General features: G+C 34.3%; 1 protein-coding gene across 10 annotated transcripts in view; it reads right to left on the bottom strand.

Annotated features, from left to right (window-relative positions):
- Positions 1–23,147, bottom strand: part of NBEA (neurobeachin) — a 453,154-nt gene that overhangs the window by 293,907 nt on the left and 136,100 nt on the right. For 5 of the 10 annotated variants that reach the window (XM_039696627.1, XM_039696623.1, XM_039696620.1 and 2 more), the window contains exons 18-29: positions 22,535–22,643; positions 20,123–20,204; positions 19,795–19,918; positions 19,212–19,404; positions 17,939–18,961; positions 15,879–16,096; positions 14,185–14,338; positions 7,492–7,515; positions 4,888–5,068; positions 4,112–4,242; positions 2,733–2,840; positions 964–1,132 (exon numbers count right to left, since the gene is read on the bottom strand). In XM_039696627.1, the coding sequence (XP_039552561.1) occupies positions 964–1,132; positions 2,733–2,840; positions 4,112–4,242; positions 4,888–5,068; positions 7,492–7,515; positions 14,185–14,338; positions 15,879–16,096; positions 17,939–18,961; positions 19,212–19,404; positions 19,795–19,918; positions 20,123–20,204; positions 22,535–22,643 (2,516 nt within the window). The remainder of the gene's footprint in view (positions 1–963; positions 1,133–2,732; positions 2,841–4,111; positions 4,243–4,887; positions 5,069–7,491; positions 7,516–14,184; positions 14,339–15,878; positions 16,097–17,938; positions 18,962–19,211; positions 19,405–19,794; positions 19,919–20,122; positions 20,205–22,534; positions 22,644–23,147) is intronic. The other 5 variants (XM_039696621.1, XM_039696628.1, XM_039696626.1 and 2 more) reach the window with 2 other exon arrangements.

Raw genomic sequence — 23,147 nt, forward strand, 5'->3', positions numbered from 1 at the left:
ACATTGACTTCAGAAAATTACATAAACTTAGCAAATTAAAACAGCATGATGAATCATAAAATAATGACTAAACATGAATATAACACAAATTGGAGGAAAATTTCTATGAAGAATGAAAATTAGCAACTTCATAAATGAAGAAAGCAATTAAAGATCAATACAAGAACAAAAACATACACAAAAATTTTTGTGGACAAATGCAGCTCCTGTTTTCAACTCTCTTAATGCAGAAGGTACAGTTATAATCAATCCAATCAGACTTGAGAAAAAGAATGCTGGACTGAGTGCAAAATATTTGAAGCAGAATTGGGTAAAGTTTGCATCCCTCATTTCTAACAGGTTCTGAGACCTAACAGATTCCCTCCTTTAGGGCTGAAGAACACATGCCAGTAAAACCACTACTGAAACAGGTCACAAAAAGTTCAGTCAAAGAAGGCAATAGCAATGTTTTCTTTTTATTCTGTTGTTCCCATAGGATTTTAAATGCAGGCACCAATACAGACTCCAAGAAAGTCCTCAGTCCTCACTAATACCCTTCCATAAATTTCCTCAAACAAAGGGAGCTCATGAAGGCAAGCACTCTCTGTTTATTCATTTTGTGGTATAATGATATCTGTTTTTCCTAACACACAACAGATTCAGGAAAATTTTTGGTAACTACCTTGTACTTCACAATTTTAACTCCAGTAGGAACCCTGGCTTTTTATAGTTATTTTGAAATGAAAGAAAAATAAAAACATTTAAAAAGATACAAATGAAAATTAGTAATACCCTGTAAGCAAATACAGAGAATACGTGAAATATGACAATGTATTTTAAAACCACAAATTATTATACTGGAAGAAAGTAGCAGGCAATTTCCTATCAGGATCTTAAGCTACTCTCTAAAAATACTTTGTAGTAAAATAATTACAGTTCCAAAGAAAAAAAAAATCACATAACATTTGAAGAAAACAGATTTACCTGTACTTGTTGGTGAATTTATTTCTTGTCTGATATTTCTACCTGCCTGGCTCCCAGACCTCGCAGTTTCTCGCTGTGGTTCCAGGATGTCGCGGTACTTGGAGACCATCAGGACTGAGATGAAGTAAACTACAGCCAAAGCTAGGAACTGAGCTTGTTTGCTGTCATCCTGTGCCAGGGAAAAATAAACACATCTAGAATATTGAATATTTTCATGGACTTTTATTACAAAACCATCACAAATCTTAAGAGTTAATACCTTTCTGAAAGGCTGCTTCTGCCAGCATAGCAGGAAATGGATAATGCAGAAGGCTGAGTGGATTTTCAGTGGAGTAGTACACACACAGAGCACATAGTAAGTACTGAATTTTGGAAGTAATTTGCCAACTACACAACAAATCTCAGGGTTTGTGGAATAAATGGATTTTCAAAACAGAGGCCTGACTCTACTCTGAGAGTGCTTTAAAGGCTTCCTGGCAGCAAGGGCAACTGTCTTCTGCTGTCCTAAGGATGAGATTGTGATAGCCCCTGACAGAAGGAGGTAAGGGGTACAATTGCTGAGAGGGAAATCTAAACTCACTGATGTTTCTTTAGCTGATGCTGGATGCATAAGCAGGCATAACAGCTTCTGGTAATACATAAAAGCAGGGAGAACGTACCCCTGTTTTTCTTCCAGAAATAACTTGTGCATTCTGATTTCCCCTTCCACAGGAGATGTCAGCAGCAATCCTAGTTTTCCAGGATTGATTTAAGTGAAAGCCAGAACCACTATAACTTTGTTGTCTTCTTTTCTTCTCATCCCACATAATCTGCTGTTCAATGGAAACTGCCATCTATGGCTTAGATTTTATCCTGATTGAGATTAAATTGCTCCAATTCAACTGAAATGTCTTTTATTATTATTATCATGTAATACGTAACATGATAAAATTAAAACTTTAGTTTCTATCTACTCCTATAGTGGTTTCATCTTTTCTCAATTTCACAAATATGTATTTTCTATTACAGTTCCAGTGCTTGTTTTCCATGTTTTCTGGTGTTATTTAACCTGGTTGCATGTTTTTGCATGTCTTAAAATAAATAGATCTCTTATTAATTTATTTTACAGAAGTTCCAGAGACATGCTTTCTTGTATTCTTTTCTCCATTAGTTAAGAAAATAACAGGTGACAGAATATTGCCTCTTTGAACTCAGGCTGGAGAATTTAAATGTAACCTATGAACTTGCAGGCATACAGTAATAATTCCTATTGCACTACACTCAAAAACAAATATATTGTGGTGCAGCTTTGTGCTAAAAGCCATTGCAGAAAAATCTGAAAAACATTTTTATATATGTTTACATACATAAATGTGTTCAGCAGAAGTGAGAATTGTGTTTGCAAACTGATTTGCTGCATTTCTGTAACATATGTACTAATTCTTCTTTCTGCCCTGGTTGGACAAATAGTTAGCACCTTTACTAATGCAATTTTAATCAACATATGTTGTAACTGATTTATCTTGGCTGTGTTTATTTGGCCAGTATAAGATTAAGCCTGAGTGTTAAACACAGTTAACTACTAATCTCAAACAGCTTAATCAATATATTTTTTAAGTGTAGAAGGTGGCTGGCAGTTACAATGTCACAAGCAGAGAGTTTGCAGATAATATATGAAGTGCCACACATGAACACATGAAGGATATTTTTAATTTGTGTACAATCAAAATCTCCTTCAAAACATAAATTATGATTTTGCAGAAGAAAGAATTACAGCACACATTACTCACCACATCACGGAAAACCACTGCTCGTAGACGATTAATATCAACATCCTGAAGAAGCCTATCAGGGTCTTTTATGGGAGAAAGATTTCCAGGGACATTTTCAAGGGGAGTCTAAAAATAAAAAGTAGTGAGATTTTTTGGTCCCCTCAAAATATCAAAGCATTTCTGTTAGAACCTTAATTTAGCATTTATTTTTTTAGCTATTACATCAATCTTAGATGATATTCCACATAATACTCAGATAAGGTTGCTAGAAATAAAGTGATGCTTTGAATTATTTTCTTAATGACAGTAATATGTAAATTGTGACATCTTTCCAGAAGCTTGGTACCACTGCATGTCTAGACAGAGTTAAGATAATAATTTTCACACAAAAGTTTGTTTCAGATTATAGTTTCTTCATAACAGAACAATAAATTATTTCTAATGTTTGAAAATGCTGAACAGAAATATAAAAATAAATGTTAATTTTACTGAGACTTATTACAGGCTACAAATAAAATACTGCTACTATTTTAAAAAGATAGAATAACATGCTTACTTTAAAAAATAAAATGTATTAAATGTGAGGCCTGAAAACCTGAAAGTCTGCTTTTAGTGTGTTTACTTGCATTGAATACAGCAATATTGAAAAAGGTAATGTCTTTGTGAGATTTAGTGAAATAATATTATGAAAGGAGCTAACTTTGTAACACCTATTTAAAAACGTCTTTAGAAAGGAAAAAAACCCCTGATTAAGTAATGAAAATATCATAGCAAAAAGAAGCAATCCTTTACATCACACAATGTCTTATATTTTAGTCATGGCCACTGCCAAATTATTTCAGATTTTTATTTCTGTATCCCCAAAGTCTTAAAGCTGTGAGCAAGTTAAAAATATATTAAAATGAAGAAGAAGAATGAATTAATGACAGGAAAATCTAAGCGGTAACTGAATATCCAATAAAATATAACTTCTGAAAGCAGATAGCAAATACTGATGCCTAATGTGCATTCAAAGGTCCATTGAAGCTATTGGAACTCAAATATCCCACCAACAGAGATGCGATTGCAGGATTTCAGGATTTTCAAAAGTGGAGAGTAACCGGATGGAAAAAAAAATTATGCAGGTATATAATGCAGATGTGAGTAAGGGGACTTGTTCTTTCAAGTAGGCCAAGCAAGAGTGCAAAAGCTGGTTTGAATTGGTACAGTCATACTCCTGCATCGAGATTTTCATCTTTCAAAGAAGCCTCTTCACACACTTTGACCATAAACCAGCTAACAGCAAAAACCTAAGTTTTTGCCAAATATTTGAGAAGGCAGTTAAATTATTTTCTGATCCTAAAAAAGTATGTTTCAGGCTTGCCATCATTGCTGTTGGTTACTTAATCATCAGTTACCTTGGTTGCTGCTGATGCTGTTACACCCTGAAGAGCATCTTGCGTTTTACCACCAATTAATGACGTCTTGTTTACTCTCTCTCTTTGCCTTTGCCGGCATTCTAAGCAGTTCCTCACAGCCACACAACAAACTAAAAGAAGAAAGGAAAATGCCACAAATTAGAGTATTTTTTCAATATTAAATTTAGAACACCAATTAGCACTCATTACTAGTAGGCAGTAATTGAAAATTTGATTAAAAATTGAGAATTGAGAATAACTCATAAATTTTATACCAGGAGCAGTAAAATGATCAGTATCACAACAAGTGGTATGAATAACAGTAAACAGAGAAAATAAATGCCATGATGTTGCAAAATATATTGAGAGCTACAGTGTCTGCACAAGTAACCCACTCTTTTTTTTTTTACATAGCCCATTGAATCCTACAAATCCACAGAGACTTGTATAAGAAAAACTGCAATATGGAGGTAGTAAAGCAGCTTTTAGAAAAAAAAAATAATCATCCGTTTACTGACTTAAATTTAATATTTTTACTCTCCCTGAATATATACAGCTTGAACTACATAAGGAAAAATATTTCCAGACATGTCTTTCTTATGACTAAATTGAATTAGCCTTAAAAACATATCAGATCAATAAATAATAAATGGGATTTTTACTTTATCACATCAAGCTCTACCTACAAGGTCCTTTCCTGCACATGTCACTATTTGATCCATTGCAACTCATTGATCTGTAAGTAACTATTTAATACATCCTGTCTGTTGACTTACCAAGCCTTAGGCACTGTCGCATTAGACCTCCAGAAGACATGTTTTTTTCAGCTTCAATCTCACTAAAATTTAGAGAACTGGCAAATACTAGTACATCAACCATTGCCATCAGACGGCTGAGAAACGTTACTGCTGTCTCTGCCGACATTCCTTGTGTCACTTCAATATTTTCCAATTCAGTCTTTAAAAGGAGATAATTGAATTAAACAGTTTGAACACAACTGAAATATAAAGACAGCACATACACATAGAAATCTAAATTGTTATGCTTAATGGCAGATAGATTGAAAAGTTATATAAAATTCTCCTACTGATAGCATTAACATAAGTGTGAGTGAAATTCAAAGTAAGGCAGCATGAAGAGCAAGAAAATTCTTTACATGCTGTAATAGATGAGAAAAAGTCTAATATAAATGAGAAAGTTATTAGCAATAACATAAAGACAAAGAAAGGGTAGATAAGAAAACAATGCATGGTTTAAAAATGTGCAACATATTCTTATGTTCTTCCATAGGCTACACCAACAGGTAACAGATTAAAGGAATTACTCTGTGTACAGCTTTTACTTTATGTTCTTTTACATAAGCAAATGTGAGGAGTGGAGTGGGAAAAAACATACAGTTTTGAGCTCTGTTTCCATTATTTGATTTCTCCTGCAATGTTTACAGCATATGGAATCCTAACAGAATCAAATTCATGAGTTTATGTTTGCTACCTCATGACAACAACAGAGGGAAAGTAAAAAGGGACAAGCGACATGGCATGCAGCTCACATGTCCCAGAGAGTTGCTGTTTCTTTCCTAACGCTGGACTCTCCTTAGCGGGAATCAGCAGAAAATTTCTGAATGAGTTCAATATTTCTGAAAACTAAATTTTTTTTTTCTCAAAAAAAGACACTTAGATGTCTAGAATCGTGTTTTCAAATGCCTTCAGGTATTTAAGAGTGCAGATAAGTGAGGAAACAGCTTAATCCAAAACAAAAAATATCTGTTTAAACACTTTTACCTCTGGAGCTAGGCAAACTGAAAACAGCGATGTGTGACACTTGTCTGCATCCAGAATTGTACGCCTAAAGACTATTTTTAAATTTGTTTAAAAGTGGCTGATTCTTACTGATTGTCAACAAGCTTTCCAGTTGCAAGACTTTCTGAACACACAGTTTAGTCCCTTTGAAAAGTACTTTCATTGTGCTTCTCTACTTTGATTAATTTGTTTAGAAGTATTTATTAAAACAATATATATATATTTTGTGCTCTTAAGGTAATTTCCTTCTAAAGGAAATAAAAAATACAGAACACAAAAAATTTGTTTATTTCCATACTCCTGAAACATTATTAGCCACATTCATGACTTACTTTGAAGAATATTTTTACATCCAAAATTATAAAAGTGCAAACTGTGCCAAACAGTATTAAAGAAACAATTGTTTTGAAAGATGAAAGATACAAAGTGGCATGTGTCACTATAATGATAGATAGCCCTTCATTTAATTTCTCTTAAGGATATAGCATGTCAGTCATATGAGTGATTTGGGAAGGGCTGTCATCTGTCTGAACTGCCCAATAATATTAGAAAAATAATAAAATGACAACTCTCAGAAGAAAGATTTTGAGCCCGTCTCCTACCTTCTTTGGCCAGGGCTCCCCTGTTTAGTTTGTGCTGCGTTCCTACCTTTTGGAAAAATAGGTTGCTGGGGTTTTTATAACAGACTGGAAGAAGATTTTTTGAAAGCACTCACCCAAAGAAAATATATTGGCAAAAATCTATAGCCATAACAGTCTGCTAGAAAAACTCATATGTGGTTATGGAAACTTGAACTTTGAACTCATGCTTGAAATAACATCAGGCTCACTTGCAGCCAATTGAGTGCCTGATGTCGATTTTTATCGAGTCTCAACTGTATTGTGCCAATCATAGTCTTAAACCTCTCAGAATATCTGTTGCTTTTTTATTTTTGCAAGTTATGTATTAAATTCACTGGATATGAGATATAGTGCATTTTAGAAAACTTTGAATTAAAAAGAATTTATTTTTTTGCAAATCTCCCTAAAATTCTGTTACATGTAGAAAAAAAAAAGAATGACAGTTTTTTTGCACTAAACTTACCATCATTTCTACCTGTTAAATACTGCACATTGGTATTGTAATCATGTCTAAAATATATTCCATTATTGATCAAGCTGTCTTCTAGTATCACCAATATTTTATATAGTGGTATCTCCAAAACTCATTGAAAAGTGAACAGATCACTATTCCATAACTTCTCAGTGTAATTTAAGAGCAGTACAAAGTCTTTCATACAATGAACACATCCAGAACATAAAGAGTTTCTCTACTGACAACTGCATTTATAACTTAAATTAGCTCACAGGCCTGACTATGTTCAGCCCAGGAGCCAACAGCAAGCACCATCATTGACAATGCATTAGGTTGTTAAGTGAAATATGCTAGGAAAAGTTAGTTACTACACCTAATATAATCCTAGTCACATTCCACCGTATGTTACAGGAAAAGTATAGTAAGAATAATAATAGTAAAAGAAAGCCATAATATCAAATGATAAAAAATAAGATATTTTTGAAAATGCAAAAAACTGAAACTTACAGCAGCAATACTAACCTTAGAACCCTGGACATGCAACAGACAAAACAGACAACAGATCACAACAATAAAAGAAAAAGAAAATTATTTAAGTTAACTAAAAAATACAAGGTAAATTGAAACAAATTAGTATCTTGGAATTATACATTTGTTTAATTTATATTTAAAACAGCAAAACATTTAAGCTCAGCATGAACATTTGAAAGTAACGACTTGTCAAAGATAGCTATGCACAAGGAAAACTTTAAATCTTGCATTATTATAGAGTTCACGTAAACACTGATTCTTCCAAAGCAATTTTATGAAGCAATGCAAAAAAAAGTAATGTTTTAACTAATTATATAGATATGAGTGTTTTACAAGCCATTCAACTGAAATGTAGTAAAGAGTAGTTCATCCTTTTATGAGGAGGCAAATATGTTTAAAATGCTTTGGAAAAACAAATATGAATTACAACAAGCAATGCTCTGGTTCTTCATGCATAATGCTCTTCCCTTGAATACATTCCAAACAGGTTATTACAATATTGCATTTGGGTGTGATTTCTTCAACCTAAACCAGTGTCAAACTAGATATGACAACGTTTTTGAACCACAGGAAAAAATATCAGGACTAAGACACTCAGACTGAGTTGCCCTTCAAATTTCACTATTCACAATTAAATGTGTGTTAAATTTTTATGGTTTTGTTTTAGGTAGAACCACTCTCTCTATTACCATAGTGGTCTAGGAACTAATTCTGAAGTTTTCAATGGTTTTGTTTAAAAATAGAAAGAAACTTCTGATTCTGTCAGTTATCATTTATATAATTTAGACAGTGGAAAAACCTAATCTAACAAAAAGAAAAACAATCTGAAATTAACAACTTTCTTCCCTCTTGGGGCAGAAAATACAATGCTCAACCACTTTTTAAATGTGTCTTCATCTTTTTGTTGCTGGATGCAGTTGGGGAATTAAGTTGTGGCTATTATCTCTCAATTACTGGCTGACAATTTTGATATCAGTTTTGCCACTTTTGATGCTCAGAATTGTTGTAGACCACACAGCACCCGTGGAACCACATGAGTCCTGAACATGATAATGCTAACACTATACACAGGTAATACATCTCAGCTTTTAATCCGCAGACCTAATGAGGCCATCATTAAATGTTTAATTAATGGAGTTTGTGGACAGTTCATATAACACCAGCAGCCCTCAGATCGCAATCTGAGAGCTGATATTTTGAATTTTGCAAGTAAGAAGCTGAATATAGACATAGAATAAGTGGAAAAACAAACTGATTGCAAGGGGTCTGGAAATTTGTTCTGTATTGTCACATATATTTAAACTTCTCAAATGTCTTTTGCCTTGCTCAATGTCCTCAAATCCTTGTCACAGCTGCTATCCTTGCAGCAAGCAGTGATTTCTTCAAATTACTAGCTTGTACACGAAATGTTTTATCTGTAAACCAGTTTCTATTAACAGAAAGCATCTTCTGTAAACATTTTCTCTTATAGGTCCTGTTTTTCACACTTCCATAACATCTTAATATCTTCCTTATGGTTGCAGTTATTTTTAGAAAGCCTCAAAGACATCCCCAACATAAAAGAGAAAATAAAAGGTAATAGTATTTTGTATTTTATGACTTCCCCATAATTGTAGCAGAGTTATCTAATATTCCCAATTTAATATACTAGACATCAGAATTAAAAAGTAGAAGACACTCCAAATTATATTGTAAACCAAAAACATGCTCATATTTTTTGTTAATATCTGCTTCAATTTCAAATTGTTTCATATATACACTGGCAACACTGTAAAAACACCAGCATTTGAAGCAAGTTCATGTGCAGACCTTAGGATAAAGGTAGTATAGAACTGAAATTTAATGAAATATTAAAAATTGTGGGAATAGATTATTGTGAATTACAGTAAACTTTGCCCTGCATGACATAGAAGTATATAACCTTCTTTGGATTCTTGAGTTACCCACAGATCTTTGAGTGTTTTGTTTACACCAAAGATGCAAGTTTTTATTTTATTCTCATTTCTTTTTGTTTTTAATTTATATTTAAAGTTTTCTATTCAGATCATCCTAGTCTGGATTTAAAAAAAACCCCAAAAACTAAAAATCAACCAAACAAATAAAAATCCAAAACCATACCAAAAAGAAAACAAAAAAACTCTGCAAGATAAAAGGCAGATTTCTTTTACAGGAGTTCCATAGTGAAGGAATTCTATAGTTAAGAGTGCCCATTCTATAGCAGGCAAGGAATCATGCAATAATCTTTCACTCAGCCCAGAAGAATTGCCATTTCACTCCAAATCAAAACTATGCAAAGGAAGAAAAGTATTTTTGAAATGGGGGGATTTTTCAAACATTCATCTTTTTAAGGAAACTGTGATAGTACAACTTTTTTTTTTTAGCAATGGAGGGAACTTGATATAGAGTCTGTTGCACAAAAAAAACCACCAAAACAGAACAAAATAACCCCCAACAAACAAAACTAAAACCGTAATTGCTCCGGCATTCTGAAAGTCATTTTGTTAAATTTATCCTTGGCTCTTTTCTTCAAATACATTTAATTAATTCAAGCATCTAATATTCAACATCTGTTTTACTAATAAGAAATAGGCGAACTGCTTTATAAAAATCAGAGGCAGTGGGATATCTGTAGGAGCAGATAACTCTACATCAGATTGTTGAGAAGAGAGTTTTGCAGCAGAATTTAGGACTGCTTAAGAATGAGTGGCCCAGATTTGCTAGAACTCCAACTGATCCACCGAAATAAAGGAACTGTGCACAGGCACGACTGTAAGACAGTTGAAAAAGGAACTGTGTGCTTCTATCTATCTTTGTCCATTAGAAAACAAGGCATCTCATAAAAAGAAAATGGATTGAAGAGGTTAACAATCATTCCAGCCAGACCCTACAGGGATCTGGTAGATGTCTACATCAGAGATATCTAAATAATTTGCTTCTGTTGAGTAGATCTCCATTGGATAGAAATCTCTGCCACATGAAAGTACCTCAAGTGAATACTGAGATTTTGCCCTAATCTCTTCATGAATTCCATCGCTTTTCAATAATCCCAAAGTTAAAGGGTGGAATGACCTTTACTGTCTGCTCTATACTCTTTTTGCTTTCATGTTTCAGTATTCCAGACCAAAAAGTAGATTAATTTTTTGTTAGTGGATATAAATACATTATCTATGCCACAAATAAAATATACTAAGAGGAAACAAGAACTACTACTTTAAAATTTCAATATGGGCCCCAAAAGACCATCAATGGGAGTATCATCATTCATGAAAGTGAAGAAGGAAGAAATTAACTAAAAATGAGCTCACAGTTGTTGATAAATTGAATATATGTGTTCTAGAGGATCTACAAAATGTGACAGTGTTGACATCCCAGAAAAGCTCCACAGAACAGAGATATGGAGGATCAGAGACCAAATAAGAAGATGGCGTGGATTCAAACAGGCACACCAGGAGATGTGACTCAATCCTAGAGTCACACAGGATATGGAACTGAATAAAGACATGATTAACCACTCTTTTCATAGTATAAACAGTAAAGCACATAGTGACTTTATGCATTTAAGCAGGCTTAAGAAAAACAAAGACATGAAGTGCTTCGAAGGTTATATAATTGCTTTGTCAGGCTCAATGCCATAGGATATTATGGAAGCTAAAAGCGTAAGTAGCTTCAAAAAAGATTAGATGAAGTCAAGAAGGATGAATTCCTCAGTGGTTATTAAATATGACAGCTCAAACACCATCTCTAGTTGTTAAAATCCTAAATGCTGAAACAGAGTGTTATTAGAGCAATCAATATGCTTGCTCAGACTTCTGCATTTTGATGTAAGCTGCAAACAGCCACTGTTGGTGGCAGAATGCTAAAGCAGACAGGCCCTTGGGCTGACCCAGTGAGGCAGCTTATGTGGCCTGTGAACAGCTTCCTTTTGGAAGAGAAGTGCAACATGGCTTGAGAGGACTACTATTACCATGCCCAGTTTCAATTACAGAACTACACAGACTGACAGAATGGTTGGGGCTGGGAGGGATTCAGGAGGTGCAACACAAAATTTGAACTCTGTACCTTGTGGATAGAAAATTATTCATTAATGTAATAAATTATAACCCAGTAGGTTCCACATGGAAATCAAGAAACACTTTTCCATGGTGAGGCTGACTGAGCACTGACACAAACTGTGCACAGAGGCGATAGAATCTCCATCCTCAGAGATAGTATAAGACAATACTGGACAACTGGGTGTAGACAGCCCTGCTTGAGCATGGGTGTTGGACCAGACGACCTCCTCTGTCCCCTTTCCAGCTTCAGCCATTCTGTGATTCTGTGGGTCTTTGAGTCATGAAGGAGAAAGCTTACAGATCCTTTCCCCCTTTAAGAGTTATTCTGGCAGAGTGGCCAGTAGCAGGCCTGCTGTAAGTGTTTTTATGCAGTGGAGATGTCATATCAATCTTCCAGTTTCAAATCTCTTCTCTCTTCCCATTAGCAGCTTCTGGAAGGAGGAGGGTGAGACAGCCTTTTGTAACTGATTGCTTTCAGTGGCCTGCTTTGCCCTTTCAAGGCTGAGAAGAAATATATTCTGAACCAGCAATCTATCCACCTCTCCACAGCAGTTCAAGGATGCACAAGCATTAGAAGCCTGAGAATCAGTACAAAACTTATTTTCATTCACCACATGATGGATACTCACAAGTGGTCTGATGCCCAGCAGGGCATCTGCTCCCTTCGAAACTGTGATTCAGAACAAGACTGAGGGAGAGCACCTAATTCTAAGGAGGGAGGATGGGCTGCACTCTTCTTATCTGTCACAGTGATGAATAAATCCACCTTTCTTTTAACCTTTGTAGATGGGCAATGAGGAACAGGAATGGAGTTGAATAGGCAGGAAGAAGCCTTTTTTTTAAGTTTGACACAGTAGGATTCATTCAATTTGAAGCTAGAAACCAAACTTTAAGTGAATTACTTTATTTCACAATTTATTTTTATTTTACTGACCTAGACAGATGGTAAAATTAAGCATTCAAGTAATACACACAGTCCCCACATAGTGGATAGATGCGCACATAATAAGCAAATTTGAAAATGTAGTCTTTTGTATCAGTGCATAAAAATCACTGCTACTGGGAAAGACAGTATTGATACACAATATTTTAGGAAATGGATCTGTAACTATTAAAGCTGTGTCAAGTAACTATCTATAGAGACATGCACACACACACATATATATTTATTATCCAAAATAAATAGATGGAAATGGACAACTTCAAAATTATTATTCCATAGCATGGTTCTGCAGTATCATACACCAGGACAAGAATTAAAACCCACAAAGGGCATTCATTGGAACTGCAGCTTAATTAATGTTCTGCCTGTTTTATATTTTTTATATAAAAGACATCAAAGCACCATAATTTTCAAATGACACCTAAAATGTTTACTTTAAAAAAATATCCCCCAATGTCCTTAAAAGAAAGCTAGTGGAGCCTGTGTTTCAAGATGGCTCAGTGTGTACTCACTCATACTTGTCAATATTTACAATAAAGAACTTGCAAAATCAGGACCTTAACGTTATTCTCCCAACTACAGACAATAATTGCAGTTTTTCACTTTTGCTTATAGTAAATATTTTTCCAGTTAACACTGGAAAATAGTGTTTGGTGAAAAAATTTAGAAGAATTTAGTGAAAACAGAGACAGCATCAAAAATTGTATTGTCTGTCTGAAAATTACATTAATGTTTAGCAAATTGCCAGCCCATGCATTCATACCATTCATATAAAATCTTCGAAAAAGGGGTCTTAAACTAGAAGTAACAGTAAAGAAAAAGTAATCTCAATTGCTGAATGGCTAGAAAAAATATTTGTGCTTTTACTGCACATTTTAAACCACATTTGCAGTTTCCAGTGCCTATTACCTATATTATTTCTGAGGAATCTCTTTGTCCTTTCTAGATCTCATTGTCTCCCCTTTCAAAGCCCTGTATTAACTACAGATAATTTTTACAGGATGCTCAAGAAGACATTTAGTATGGAAGAAATAGTCACAGACATTAAATGCACAGACAAGGCATCTCATTCAAATAACACATTTACTCTCGTCAATAATGTAATATTTATAAAACATTTCTCCGTTTTTACTGATGATATTCTGCCTGCCTGAGCTTTAATCTGCTAAGAAGTCACAATTTTGAGGAGATAAAATATCAGTTATTTTCAGTACAAGATTAAAAAGAAACAAAAAAAGGCAGAGAAAGGACCTACTGAAGGAAGAAGTAAACAGAGTAGACAGGGGATGACTTCTGGTCTCATTTGGCATGCAAACTAATAATGGCCATGCAAAAAAGGTTTATGAATATCAATGAGTAGACATCATAAAGCATGCTGTTTTGTTGCAAGAATCATTATCCTAATGGTCATCCCTTTAAATGAAATATTAAATAACTATGAAATATTATTCCTACTAAGTACTACTTCTCTGATAAAATAAGCATTTCAAATGTAAAATGTTATTAACATTCTGTATATCAAGGTTTAACAGTTTGATTATAAATTTAAATTTTTGAAGGAATTAGCAGAAAGGGGACAGGAGTCCCTAAAGAAGAAGAGTCAGCTGAAAATAGTAGTTTGCATTATTAACAACAATTTCTAATATGACCACTAGGTGGGAATATTGTACTTACAGTTGGGGATGTGGCTGCTGACAGCAATGGTAAAATTCCTCCACAAGCAATAATAATATTGTCTACCATTTGGGAGATGAGGTGGATTGTGTTGTGTACAAAAATAATATTTTCATTGCTATTGACAAAGTCCATCACTGACTTTGTGGAGTGGCTGCAAGGACAGAAGAAAAGAAGCATTAAAAATTAACAGTTAAAATAAATTTTGGATAAATATATTCTTTGCAACCATACTGTGAATGTTCCTTTGATAAAAAAGAAAAATTTGTTCTACAAATCTTTGCATGTAAATTGTCTAAAAATATCAACAAGGCTAGTTTAATGAACAAATTGATTGCTATCTCTTTTTGCACAGGATTACGTTCAAATGCTCAGCTAAGAACATCTTCTAATCTTTTATTCCTATCAACCAGTACTTTACTTCCTGCACAGGATTATGTTCAAATACTCAGCTGAGAAGAACATCTTCTAATCTTTTATTCCTATCAACCAGTACTTTACTTCACAGGCAGTTCTGCTGAAGGCAATGGAGTTGTTTCTGCAGCCTGAAAGCAACTTAATATTGACTTCACCAAGCTGCAGCAGTGCCTTTTGAAGCACCCTTGATAACATCTAATGATAACACCTGCTACTCTTTTAAAGGAGAAACTCAGTAACATAGCCATAACTTGATTTAATATCAACTTTGTTAACTGATAATAAAACTAGCATTAATAATAGCTTCACAAGCCACAGATGCTTGTAATCTCAGCGACCCCTAATTGGTGAGCAATTGTCCCATGAAACAACCACTACCCAAAAACATAAAAACCCCCATGTGAAAATATTGAGGAGTACTCTAAGTATGGTCTTTTCCCAAAGCAACATTTGTTGTCAGATAGCAAACAAAAATTAAAGGCATCTACTGAAAATACACAATCTGAACTTTAACTTTCAAGTATTATCTGAACACATCCCATATACTTTGCCAAAAGCAAAATATCAAAATTGTCTATTTCCACGTGAGTATCACAGAACAAACAGTATTTCACCAAACTGGAAATTAAATGCAGTATAAATTGTTCCTTTGACAAAACTATGCTCACATTTTGTGAACATTAACTATTCTGTAGTGGAAATTAGCGTCAATTGTCTCCCTTATATTGTAGCTACAGAGTACCTCTATTAACATGTACAAAATGTACAAAAACACTAGGAAATCACATTGCTGTCATAAAATATTATATGATCACCAAGACTAAACCCAACCAGGAGCCGGCATGCAAAAGAAAATTTGTCAATGAAGTGTTTCCTTAGAAAATTCTATAGGAAAGAAGTTTTATTTATACACCTTGCAGGTAGAGAAGCTCTTTTAATTGATCATTTAGGAAGGTGGCCATTAGCAGAAGTCATCCTGTCTGGAACAGGGGCAGTAGATTCTAATGCTAAGTATAAGTTGGAAGAGCAGCTCAGTTTGTTTAGGTATTCAGGATTTATACAACTCCTCAAGAAAACAGGAATTACTACCTGTGAAATCAAGCTGTTCCAGGCTGGGGAGGGGTAAAAAAGAGAAGGTAGAAGATACGGAGAGGCACTGCAGTTAACACCAGCTCTTTTTCTCCCCACCATCCCAGTAACATCCCTCTCCAACATGCCTAATTTTTCCTTATTGATGGCAACACAGATCAGGAGTTAAAGAAGAAACTAAGACCCACCTTCTCCAAACATGTACATCTGTTTCTAGTGCAAAAAGCAAGTCTGTCAGGAGCCGCTGGTGCATGGGAGACCATTTAAACTCTGGAATACGAAACATCGTTGTGCGTGGACCTGGACTAAACTGTCGTCTCTGCTCTTCCGTCATTGGCATTCCTCGAAATCCCAAGTCAACCCGTAAATCCCGGTCTTGCTGGGTGACAGATCGACCCTGTATTGCCTACATCAACAAGAGAGGTTAAAAAATGATGTTAACTTTATTCAGTGTTTTTTTGAACGCAATGCAGAATCTGAGAAAGGACAGGATAAAGCAATGCGGCCACAAACCACATTGATGTTCCAAGGCAGGCAGAATCCTTCAGTAATGAGCTGCTCCAAGTCAAATCCATCAGTGCTGAGGGGGAGTGTGGCTGGCCCTCTTTTCAGCTAATCACCAAGCTTTTACTCTCAGAGTCTTCAATTGAAGTCTTACAGAAAAGACCAAATGTAGTCCATCCAAGGTCAGTGACGAGATTTTTATATGTAACAACTATATTTTGGACCAATAAACATGGACAAACTACATAGTGGTGGCTTTAAGGCATAAATATTTTTGGACAGCTCCTCATTTTTGAAAACCAATTTATTTATCTGGTCTTTCTAGCAAGATCATTAGAGAATTACATCTAGTCCCCCAAATCCCATTTTGCCAATTTACAAACAAAAGAGAACTTCACAAAATTGTTTTAGCAATGTAAAAATGGGTATAGCACTGGAGTTGAGCTGAAAAGCTTCTTGTTTATTTAGTCCATCTTGATCTCCTATAGCCAGTATTATGAGAGCAGAAAAGGTTTCCTTTATATAATTTGACCTCTTGGCACTAAAATTATTACAGTTGCTTGCATTTACTATGTTTTTATTAAGGTTATCTTTAAATTACTTTTTTCTCTTAGACTTATCTAAAATGTTTATTTTTCACATGAATTTCTGCATAGTGCTTTCAATTGTATTTTCCTTCTTTTTTTTTTTTTCCAGTTAGGAACATAGGAAAGAGTGAATTTGATATATTCATGATATATATATGAATTTAATATTTGATCTATTATTAATAAAGGCATTAACTCTTAGGAGTAAGAAGTAGTTCCCATCTCTGTCACACAATTTGCTTGCTTTCTTTCAGTCCATTTGAATAAAAGAGAGTTACTTTCTACTGATAAGGCAGGGAGAAGATTGTAGAGCTGTTTTTAGAGAATTTGAGGTTAGCAACTCCAGTCAAATACATTCTCCTGGTACAACTGCAGGTAACCCTCATGCCAGCAGCAACAATGGTATAATAATTTTAACATAACAGAGGAGCTTTTATCTAGCCAAAAATACTGTATCAAAGCCCAAGAACGGGCTTTGATGTGCATTGCCACTGCATAAACAAGCATGGAATATGTAAGTATCTCCAGTTAGGTGGCTGGTCTTGAAGTAATTTTCAGTGTTTTGAGTGGTCTCAAGCAGATAAACCTAACGAGGCAGTTACCATACCTACAGCAATCAAAACTCCAACCACCAGCTCCACTGAATACATGCTAAAATAAAATTTCTCATTATTCAAGAAAACAATAATTCTCCATTTATTTTTTATTTAATAACTACTTGAAATTTTTAATTACAGTTAATTTCATTTTAAGAAAAACTATTTAACCATGGACAACTTAGTGGTGGTGTGGTGCTATGAACCCAAAGAAGAGATTAGAAGAAGAATTTCTGCTAGTTGCTCAGTTGATAATTCTGCTTAAAAACATTACTTAAAAGAAAGATTAATGTCCACGTATTTAAACCAATTAATTGTAATTTATCATTGATTTTAGTAGGAAATAATGTTATTTAACTAGTATATGCAATATATATTTTCTATACAGTAATGAAAAATTTCACATTATGGCATTTCCAAAGAAAATGGGCCTGGAAGATGTACATTTTTCTGTAATTAAAAAATGTACTTCAAATATCTCTCAGATCTCATAGTATTAATCTCCCCCTCAGCAATGATCAGTGATTACATTAGACATGCACACAGCTACTTGAAATTTACCTGGGTTGTAGTAGTTGTCTGGATCTTCCGTATCTCCTTCCCTGCCTCCTTACCATCATCAGATCTTTCTGTATCTGATATTATACTTCCTGCATCAACATTAGGTACAGTTTTGCTACCAGAAGACTCTGTCTCAAGAGTTGTGGCAGTCATTTCAGCATATTCTAATCCTTTAGATGATGAAGACAACTCCCTCTCAGAAATGCTATTCATTCCATCTGAAGTGGTGTGAATCTTGAACTCTTTGTCCTCTATTATACTTGAAGCACAAGTTATATCTACATTACCTGTCATATGTGCAAGCAATCCCAAATCATCATTTACACCGAGATGCATCTGTGTCTCTTGCACATTTGGAATGGCAATGTGATTACTTGAAAGTTCAGGAAGGAGTTTCTCCTCCTGACTAGGTATTTTATCAAAGAGAAATGAGGTATTGTTAGTAGAAGGTTCATCTTTCTCATCAGCCAGAGTTATTAATGGACCATTATCTTTTTCCTCATTCTTCTTAATAATACCCACACTTCCATGAACATTGTTTTGGAGCTTCTCAACAGCTGCACTATACACATTATCTAGAAGAGATTCCACTTCTACCAGTGCACCATTTTCTCCAGTTCCCAGTGTCTCTGGTGACAAATCCATATCATCAAGTTTTACTTCAGTAGCTTCTACTTTTTCAGCTTTTATATCAACTAAAAGGTCATGAACTTCCACATGCACTCCTCCTCCTCCAGGTCTCTCAGCAGTTCCAAGCACATCATCTGACACCTTTGTAGCCATGAGCAAGTCCCTTGTATCTGTATTGACGGGGTAATCTGTTTCACTTTCTGGGCTTTGACTTTGTGAAAGATCTTCTATCTCTCGGATTTCCATTCCACCTTTTGCTCCCGTTGTCTGAGACGAAAGACCTGAGATGGTGCTCACATTCCCCTTCTTCCCCTTTTTTATGTTTTCCTCCTCTTGCCTTTGATACTCTTCATACATTTTTGCTAGATATTCCTTGTGAGCTTCGTATGTGACCTTAAAAATAAAAGATCAGATTATGTGGATAAATATATGCTAGAAGAATTGGGCAAAATGAAGCAAGATTTTTAGGAACATATTAAGTACAGCTTACTCACTAAGTGTTTGACAATAAAAAAAGCCACCTTGACATGAGTAGTGAGAGCCACCAGATGGCACTAAACCACTTTACATCTTCTATTGCTACATTGCTACTGCCTTTGGGTGTTACCAGTGTCTAAAAAAACATCTATGAGCTGTTTCTTACCTTGGAATGGGCTATAGAAAGAGTATCCACCCACACTCTCCAGCCTCCCCATTCATATTTTATTGCATGGTACAAGAGAATACGGAAAATGTTGTAAACCATCTCTGTGATCTTCTGCTCTTCAGAGTTCTTAGGATTAATGTATCCCAGAGAAAACATCCAGTCCTGCCACACTGAACACTGAAGTAAACATCTAAAGTGAAATAATTAGTTCAAAATATATCCAAACAAAGCTTCTTTATTTTAACATTACAATGGCTAAGATGGGAAGAACTTAATTTTTTAACATCATTCCAATGTTAGGAATAAACTTAAAAATAGTTCAGTATGAAAAAATAATTAAAATATACTAGAGAGAAGAATCTAGGGTTGGTTACTGAAATAAGAAATATTACCAAAAATGTATTAAATTAGTTTAAAATTTTAATAAATTATTTAATTTTAATAAATTAAAAATTTAATAATTGAATTTGTTACAGACTCTAAAACTCAGTATAACAGATTATAACTCTAAAACAGAGTATAACAAATAGCCATTACCCAGAAATCAATGAGGAAAAAAGTACTATTTGTATGGACGTACCTTCTGTTTTCACGGCTATTACTAAAGAGTTTTATCATATCAGATAAGAACAAACGTCGAACTTCCATCAGCTCTGCACTTGGCGTGGAGTTTTTTAACAGTGTTGCCACCACCTTAAGAATCACTTTGAAAGAATAAATTAGTTATGTAAAGCACTTTACCAATGTCTAAAAAAAGAAATAGTTCATAACAGCCATTAATGTAAGAGGTAACTGCAACCCATATGTATCTAAGATACATGAATGAATTGTTCTTACTTTCTGAACCATCATTTAAAAAAATCTCGAGGTGACACACTTATCAAACAAACATAATATATGGTCCTTACTTGGATTCTGAATTTTCACTGTTGAATCTGGCTCTGGATGTGGTTTATGAACAACTTGGGTGCATACTTGTTCTGTCAAAATCTGAAACAGAATATTAACTTCCTTTTACCACTTTTAATCAAACAGTACAATATTTCTTTGTTCATTTGAAAATTTGTTAAGAACATTTACCATGGCCACATGCAATGTGATATAAAAAAATTAGGTAAAATATTTTAAATCTTGAAAAACAGAATAAAGCAATTTCTCTATGCAGGGATAAAGATTTTCATGGTTGCATTGTAGCTGATTAGCTAAACTCTGCGCTCGTTACCTAAATATACAATAAAGTATTTTAAAGACATTCCATTCAGATTTCTCATATTTTTATACATTCACACATCAAAATATCTTTCACAAGCTACATACATCAATGATTATTCTCACATGTTTTATCAAAACCAAACTGAATAATTTTTAAAACTGAGTTTAGTTTCCTCCAGCTAGTAAAGAGTAAGAGTCAGAGTCAGCATTCCATAGGAATAATCCTGGGTCTTCACATAATGAGGAAGACAGAACATTCTCCTGTTGCTTGAATTGTACCTGACAACCTAATTAATCTGTATTGAGGCAACACTGCAAACCTTTCACACTGGGATACCTGTCACTGGATGTGTGTATGCAACTTTATTTTTAAGAACAAGCTAAAAATTCAATGATATCAACACGAAATTCTCAGTAAAAAGAAGTAGTAAAGAGAATTAGAAAAGTTACATTCAAGTAAATGTATTTCTTGAGTAATTTCACTAGCAATATTTATTTTAAAGGACTTTAGCTTTCTCATTAAAAAATAATCAAGCTAATGTCAGTCATAAACACAAAATCTTAGAATAGGTCTTCATACATTGAAATTTAAAATAGAATGCAAATATGCCCTTGCTTTATATGAGAGAATATGGAAAAATCTGTTCCTTAGCATCAGTTTCTTAGCAAACCTTCAGTACTTAGACCACTTAACCCCCTTTTATTCCTTTCCTCTATTTTTTCAAATGTAAATGCCTATGGAACTCCTGTGCCTGAGCGCCATGAGAACTTAGATTCTGTCAATGAGTTATGCATTTTCTGAGAATACCAATCATGGAAGATTTCAGAAAACTGAATGCAGGAGCTAGACTCTGAGGCTCAAGTGGCCAAACCATAAAAGGTAATGTACAATAAAAAAGAACTTAGCTCTAAGTCACTGGCAAATAGATGACATTTAGGTTTTTACAATCATAGGAGAATAATTTTCTATATTACTCACACTTAGAACCCTGAAAACCAAGCACTCCTCTAGTCTCTTTTTTCTTTTCTGGAGCCTACCTTGAGCAACTAGTCATTAAATCTTTCTGTGACTAAAAAAAACCACTAAAAACCTTTTTAGTGCATAAGATTTTTTCAGAAATTGCAAGAGATTCTGTTCTAAGTCACTATTTTAGTAATAATTGAAGATAGGACATGAGCTTTATATGTCTGTAGGTATGAAGACATGGGTTTCAACCACTTTGATGTTCTTGATATTTTGCTTTTACAAAATTGCTCATCATCAAAACTGAAGCTTCTACAAGAACCTTGTAGAACAGCTGAATGCTTTGGGATCATACTTATCCACCTCAAACTGTATCTCCTACATAAAAGTGGCTGTGTCAGTTATCATTTGGCATGGTTAAAAAGAAAAAACAGCACTCTTCAAAATTTTGTAAAAGTAAATTGAGTGACATGAAAAAGAAAATAGAGGCATCTCTGACTTCAGCACTTTCCATTTCAATGGAAATGAACTCTCTAAACAATAGAGAAGTATGAGCAATTGGAGGTCTGCAGTATCTGTTGTGGTTTTGGTTTGGGGGTTTTGTGGGGTTTTTTTGTTTGTTTGTTTGGGGTTTTTTTGGTTGTTTGGTTTTGTTTGTATTTTGGTTTTTTTTTGTTTGTGGTTTGTTTTTTTTTTGTGTTTTGGTTTTTGTTTGTTTTGGGGTTTTTTTTTTTTTTTTTTGGTTTTGTTTGTATTTTGGGTTTTTTTTGTTTGTGGGGTTTTTTTTGTGTTTTGGTTTTTGTTTTGGGTTTTTTTTTATTGTTGTGTGGTGGGTTTTTTTGGTTTTGTTTTTTTTTTTTTTTTGGTGGTGGGGTTTTTTTTGTAAAAAAGTGATGAACACCCTAAGGACCAGGATCTCTTCCATCAGAAGTGGGAAGTTTTATAGAGCCTATGTAAAAATGATGACATTGTTAATAAAACTATCTAAAATATGACAAAATACATTGTGAACCAAGAAAAACTTTCTCAAAATTTCTAAAGTTTTTCTCAAGAGACTTGAGTATTAGGACGTTATAGAGCACAGATATTTTAAGTCATGCTTTTTACAGCAGAAACAACAATCATTACATTTAACAATGTGTACCTCATAAAGTGTGTTATATGTTGTAACGGTCACTGTATTTGTGTGCAGCATCAACCTTTCTCCCAGAAGTGTGAAAAGACTGTGAGTATGCATGATTTCAACCTTTCTCCTGGAAAAGGAAACAAAAATATTGGGCACATGTCAAGCATGATAAGCATTTTAAATGAATGCCAGATAAAACCCAAAAGCCAAATATTTTGATGCTGTAGTAAAAGGCTCCCAAGCTTGCTATTTTACATATATATTTAAGATATTTCCCACAATTAATACAATTGTACCAATATTGAAAGGTTCTCAGAAAACAATGTTGTATTTAGGATGGATTTTGTATTTAAAAAAAAAATCACACACCATTCTCAAAGTCAACTCAGACTAAGAAAGTTCAAGATGCACACGGGCTGGTAAAAATGTTATCACTGAAGAACACACCTTTTGTCACATCACAAGAACTCAGGACAATCTAGCTTCATATTTTCCAATATTAATCACAGAATTGGTTAGGTTGGAAGCAACCACAGTGGGTGATCTGGGCCAGCCTCCCTCAGATTGCTCAAGCAATCTCTGTTAATAGTTTTAATATATATAGATGGATTTTTCAGTACCACCTTTCTTT

The sequence above is a fragment of the Passer montanus genome, unplaced genomic scaffold (assembly GCF_014805655.1).
Source record: "Passer montanus isolate IOZ18808 unplaced genomic scaffold, ASM1480565v1 scaffold99, whole genome shotgun sequence".
Classification (NCBI taxonomy): Eukaryota; Metazoa; Chordata; class Aves; order Passeriformes; family Passeridae; genus Passer; species Passer montanus.